General features: G+C 36.3%; 1 protein-coding gene across 1 annotated transcript; it reads right to left on the minus strand.

Annotated features, from left to right (window-relative positions):
* Window positions 1–3,231: 3,231 nt before the first annotated feature.
* On the minus strand, window positions 3,232–4,470 carry SLC35G2 (solute carrier family 35 member G2). The gene has a single exon (XM_021678762.1). The coding sequence runs from the start codon at window positions 4,468–4,470 to the stop codon at window positions 3,232–3,234; it is 1,239 nt and encodes a 412-aa protein (XP_021534437.1).
* Window positions 4,471–5,756: the final 1,286 nt, after the last annotated feature.

The raw sequence follows: 5,756 nt of genomic DNA on the forward strand, positions 1-5,756 counted from the left end.
TATCTGTAGTGTCATTTGCAAATATCTTCTCCCATTCTGTGGGTTGCCTCTTTGTTTTGTTGACTGTTTCCTTTGCTGTGCAGAAGCTTTTTATCTTGATGAAGTCCCAAAAGTTCATTTTTGCTTTTGTTTCACTAGCCTTTGGAGATGTATCTTGAAAGAAGTTGCTGTGGCGGATGTTGAAGAGGTTACTGCCTATGCTCTCCTCTAGAATTTGGATGGATTCCTGTCTCACATTGAGGTCTTTCATCCATTTTGAGTTTATCTTTGTGTATGGTATTAGAGAATGGTCGAGTTTTATTCTTCTGCATGTAGCTGTCCAATTTTCCCAGCACCATTTATTGAAGAGACTGTCTTTTTTCCATTGCATATTTTTTCCCGCTTTGTCAAAGATTATTTGACCATAGAGTTGAGGGTCTATATCTGGGCTCTCTATTCTGTTCCATTGGTCTATATGTCTGTTTTTGTGCCAATACCATGCTGTCTTGTGATCACTGCTGTGTAATATAGCTTGAAATCGGGCAACATGATGCCCCCAGCTTTGTTTTTCTTTTTTCAACATTTCCTTGGCAATTCAGGGTCTTTTCTGATTCCATACAAATTTTAGGATTGTTTGTTCCAGCACTTTGAAAAATGTCATTGGAATTTTGATTGGGACGGCATTGAAGGTATAGATTGCTCTGGGTAGCATAGACATTTTAACAATGTTTATTCTTCCAATCCATGAGCATGGAATGTTTTTCCATCTTTTTGTGTCTTCTTCAATTTCTTTCATGAGTATTCTGTAGTTCCTAGAGTATAGATCCTTTACCTCTTTGGTTAGGTTTATTCTGAGGGTCTTATGGGTTTTGGTGCTATTGTAAATGGAATCGTTTCTCTAATTTCTCTTTCTACAGTTGCATTGTTAGTGTATAAGAAAGCAACTGATTTCTGTGCATTGATTTTGTATCCTGCCACATTACTGAATTGCTGGATGAGTTCTAGTAATTTGGGGGTGGAGTCTTTTGGGTTTTCCACATAAAGTATCATGTCATCTGCGAAAGGAGAGAGTTTGACTTCTTCTTTACCAATTTGAATACCTTTTATTTCTTTTTGTTGTCTGATTGCTGTTGCTAGGACTTCTAGTACTATGTTGAACAATAGTGGCGAGAGTGAGGCTTCCAGTGTTTCTGAGGAGAAGCTGTCTTACTGTTTTCCTGTATGTCATATGTCTTTTTTTCTTCTGCTTTTAAAGTTTTGTTTCTTTATCTTTGTTTATCAGCAGTTGCACTATGTTTCTAGGTGTGGTTTTCTTTGTATTTATGCTGCTTGGGGTTCACTTATTTCCCTGGATCTGTGGATTACTGGCTCATATTGTTGTTTCCTTTTATCAAATTTAGAAATCTTTTGGCCAGTATTTCTCCAAATATTTTTTTCTGCCCCTTTCCCTCTCTCTCCTTTTCTGAGACTACATTTACACTTACGCTAGACTTCTTAGTCCTTAGTACAGGTCATTCCAGGCTCTGTTCACTTTTTTTTCAAAACTTTTTCTTTCTATGCTTCAGTTTGGATAATTTCTTCAGTTTGGATAGTTGAGAGCCAGTGTCTGGTAATTCCTGGAAAATCTGAACATTAACATCTTCCCAAAAGCACAGATACCCTACTAATGATTGTGGGCTATTTGGGGAAAGGTTTAGAGACATATTAGTCAAGAAGACAGAAATCACAAGATATTATAACAGAAAGAATCTAGTATTGGGTATTGATGGACTGAAAAAGCAAAAAGAGAGCACTGCAGTAGCCCAGAGGTGATAACTGTACAGAGCAGCTACCACCCTTAGGGCAAGTGAAAAAGAGAGGTCAAGGTTGGACTATAAGCTGTCCGAAGCTCAGAGGAATGACCCAGGTGAGCTATAGCTCAGATCCCAGAAAGGATGCTGTTTATCCGGTCCTCCTCCTACTAAGAGGGATATGATGAGCTGCTGGGGGATGGAGGAGTGCCAAAAGAAGCTCAAGGCTGAGATCAGTTGCTGCTGCTGGAGCAAAGGGATATTGCTTATTGCTGGGGTAACAATGACAGAAACTGCAAACAAATGGAAAGGAGGAAATCCTTTCTCCCCTTCTCCTGTCTTCTAGTCTCCCTCTAATGACCTTTATTGATGGAACCTAGTGAGACACCAGCCAGTATAGGAAAAATATAATTTGCAAGGTCTGAGCCATAGCATCACAGAGGTTAGTACAGAAGAGTGAATTTGGAGTTAAAATAACTCAATAACAATAACAATAGCTTAATAACCATATCAACATTTGTTGTGCTAAATTAGTAAAATTGCCCAAATTAGACCCAGATTAATGCTACCTGATATGCTTTTACTGACTTTTATGCCCTTTTGAAAAGAATTTCAAGTTACCATGTTGTATCAATTTTCTGCTATACCGGGATTCCTGTTAGTGTCTTTTTTCAGGGGTAAGGATTACCTTTACTGCAGCTCACACATATATTTGCTACAAAATCATAAACAAGGGCAGTTTTGGAAAAGATCTGTAAAACTGAGGGTAAGTAGATCCTGCCCCAACATTAAGTCTCCCACCATCAGGCACAAAATGGCATGGACCGTCTAGAATCCAATCTTCTCCCTACTTCCATTTCCTATGCATTACCTAAGGTAGCCATAGCAAAGGGAAGAGCAATTTCCTGTTTGAAAGTAGGACAACCACTATGGTCATTGAAAAAACAGCTGTTTTCCTTTGTTCCCTCTTTCTTGCCTCAACTCAGGCTCCCTTACCCAACGTAGTCACCTCTAGTTTCTAATGTAAATAGATGACAAATCAGGGCTTGGTATTAAGCATTTCACCCTATTGTGTCCTTTTCACCAATGAAGATTTTTGAATATTGAAAGATTTTTATTAAACATTTGTAGAACATTGTGCATGAACATTTTTTTAAGGCCACAGAAGTTCCATTGGAAAGGGGTCATTTCCTCAAGTATTATGTTTTTTAGTGATGAAAGTTAACATTATCCTACCACAATTACCTTTTGTTAATAACAGTAGAGACACTGGGCTCATGGTGTTTCACATATTTAATATTTGTTTTTTAACATATTAGACTAGAATAAATTTTCTACATCTGCATATATTAATTTTATATGCCACTCTGTCAGTTATACAACACAAGACATTTATAGGTAAACATTAAAATGGCAGTGTACCTATTAATAACTAAATGTTAACAAGATAATAATCAAGTATTCATTTAATGGGAGAGTCTAAAATTTCCTGATAATCCTGCCTTCTTAAATTCCTCCAATAAAGTTTATAACCAGCAAGGACAAAAACACTAATCATAATGATTACCCCTCCAAAAACATCATAGACACTAGGAAATATGTGTAACACTAGAAGCTGCAAGACCATAGCTACTACAATCTCCAGGTGTTGTACTGTGCTGACCAAAGCTGGATGGAATTTGTCCAAAGCATAATAAACTCCTAAGAACGCTGCAGTGGAACAGACGCATATGGCAATGAGATAACTCCAGGTTTCTCCATCTAATGGGATGATGGGTTCTTGAAGAACAAACATAGTAGATATTCCCCAGATTGTCCCAGTCCAACCAAAGGTAAACAGTGCAGTCCACATGCTGATCTTCTCCTTAATAGATCTGTATACTATCATGGAAAGAGCAGTGGTCAGTCCAGCCATCACGGTCATAGTGTACCCAAAGGCTTCTTTCCAGGCATTTAACAAAGAATTGTCTTCATCAACAATGTTGGGGATCATGACAAGACAAACACCTAAGATGCTGCAAACAACTGTAGCCATGTCAACATAAGCCATTTTCTCATCTACAAGTAAAAAAGCCAGAATGGCACTGAAGACTGTGGTTGTGGCTCTCCACATAGTGGTCCCATTGCTGGGAGGAACTATTGAAAATGATGTATAAGCACAGGTGATAGAAATGACATTGCATACGCCGTAAAAGAAGAGTCGTAATCTGTATCCACTGGGTCCAAAGGGGGCCTCTTGGTAGTAACATACAACTAGCACAGATAAGACCTGCAAGACAGAACGGATAAAAATCAGCTCTAGAGACGGAACTTTAGAACGATCAGAAACCAGCCTAGTGATAAGAGCTACACATCCATGAGCCAAAGCAGATCCAAACAGCACTATCCACATTTTTCTGGATTGAAAAATATTTTTTTCTGCAAAGCTCTGGAATTGTCCAAAATCATTGGTCATTGGGTCTTCTGTTGGCGGAGGTCGAGTATCCATGGTTCCAAAGAAAGTTCTTCCTTTTCTTTTCATTTCACTCAGCAGGCCTTTCTTTGGATTCTCCTCCATAAAATTTCCATAGTCTTCATTGATTTCTTCATATCCATCATCCCCAGGCTGGGGATAATGGGAAGTATATTTCACCATCACCGTGTTGGGATGTATTTTCACCCGTTTTTTAACTGGATATTTTTTGGAGGGAGAAGTATCCATTTCTTCAGATAATCAATTCTATTTAAGAAAAAAAAGAGATAAATGTACATATTCAGTTGAAATTTAGTTTTGATTTCTATTACAATCATACGCACCAATTTAATCATAGAAAGTAGAGGTTGTAAAAAACCTGCATTTTTCACTCTCATCTGACACCTGCCCCTACTTCTCCTTCTGCTTATTCTTTGTCTCATTCAGCTGTTACTTATCTTTGCACTACAAACAACTGAAATTTTTCATTCATCTTTTCATTCCTACCTGTTTCCCCACTCATCCAGTAAGAAAAACACAGAAAAGTAAATAACAACTTAGATAAAACCTGTCCTTTTCATTGTGTTCCTCTATCTATATTATAAATTTTAAACAGGTAAGTCCAAAGTTTTTTGTATTATCACTTCTGTATAATATCACAGTTAGCTTTATAGTACAAATTACAGTCTTTTTAACATTTATTCTGGACTCCTCATACATATTTAGATATATAAATAGATCAAAATAAGAAAATAAGTAAAATGGATTTAGTGACAGTCATGCATTGTTGGTGTGTACTACCTTTCTGATAAGCAATTGGTCAATATATTTTAAGATTTTAACTGAAACTGAAACCCTTTAATTTAGCAATATCACTTCTAAGATTTTATCCTAAAGATATGATCACTTATGTGTTTAAAAAAAAGGAAAAAATAATATATTTTTATATATGCTTATATAACATAAAGGAATTATGGAAAGATACAAAATAAACTAATAATTGTTAGGGTGGAACAGGGAACAAGAGTGGAAGAAAACATTTATACTATATACATTTTTGTATTTTTATTTTTGAATCACAATATTGTTCAAAAAAATGAAATTACAAACTAAAACAAGATGTTCATCTGTTAAGAAAAAGAGCATACAAAAAAGTGTAGAAAAAATGAGTAGGAGGGTCACTGTAGCTTACCACAATGACCTTTCATACAATGGAATACTATGCTATACATCCATTAAAAATGACGATGCAGATCTTTATTGACACAAATGTCCACGACATTTTGTTAAGTGGGAAAAAAGCTTGTTGTAAGGATTAAATGAGATAATGCATATAAAGAATTTGCCACAGTACTGGCATATCATGAACTCTCAGTAAATGTTAACAAGAATTCAGCTTCCTTTCTTTCACCTTTCACCCTTCTTGAAACACTGGGTATCTTCTACGTTGTTATTCTTTCTCCAAGACTTGTATTTGTTCACTCAGTTCTCTTTCCTGTTTGTTCTTTTTTCTAAGAACAATTTCTTCTTTGATT

Source organism: Neomonachus schauinslandi, chromosome 1 (assembly GCF_002201575.2).
Source record: "Neomonachus schauinslandi chromosome 1, ASM220157v2, whole genome shotgun sequence".
NCBI classification, from domain to species: Eukaryota; Metazoa; Chordata; class Mammalia; order Carnivora; family Phocidae; genus Neomonachus; species Neomonachus schauinslandi.

What these genes read in the sequence shown, in the direction of transcription:
- SLC35G2 (XM_021678762.1), bottom strand. Translation starts at nt 4,470, where the DNA reads ATGGATACTTCTCCCTCCAAAAAATATCCAGTTAAAAAACGGGTGAAA.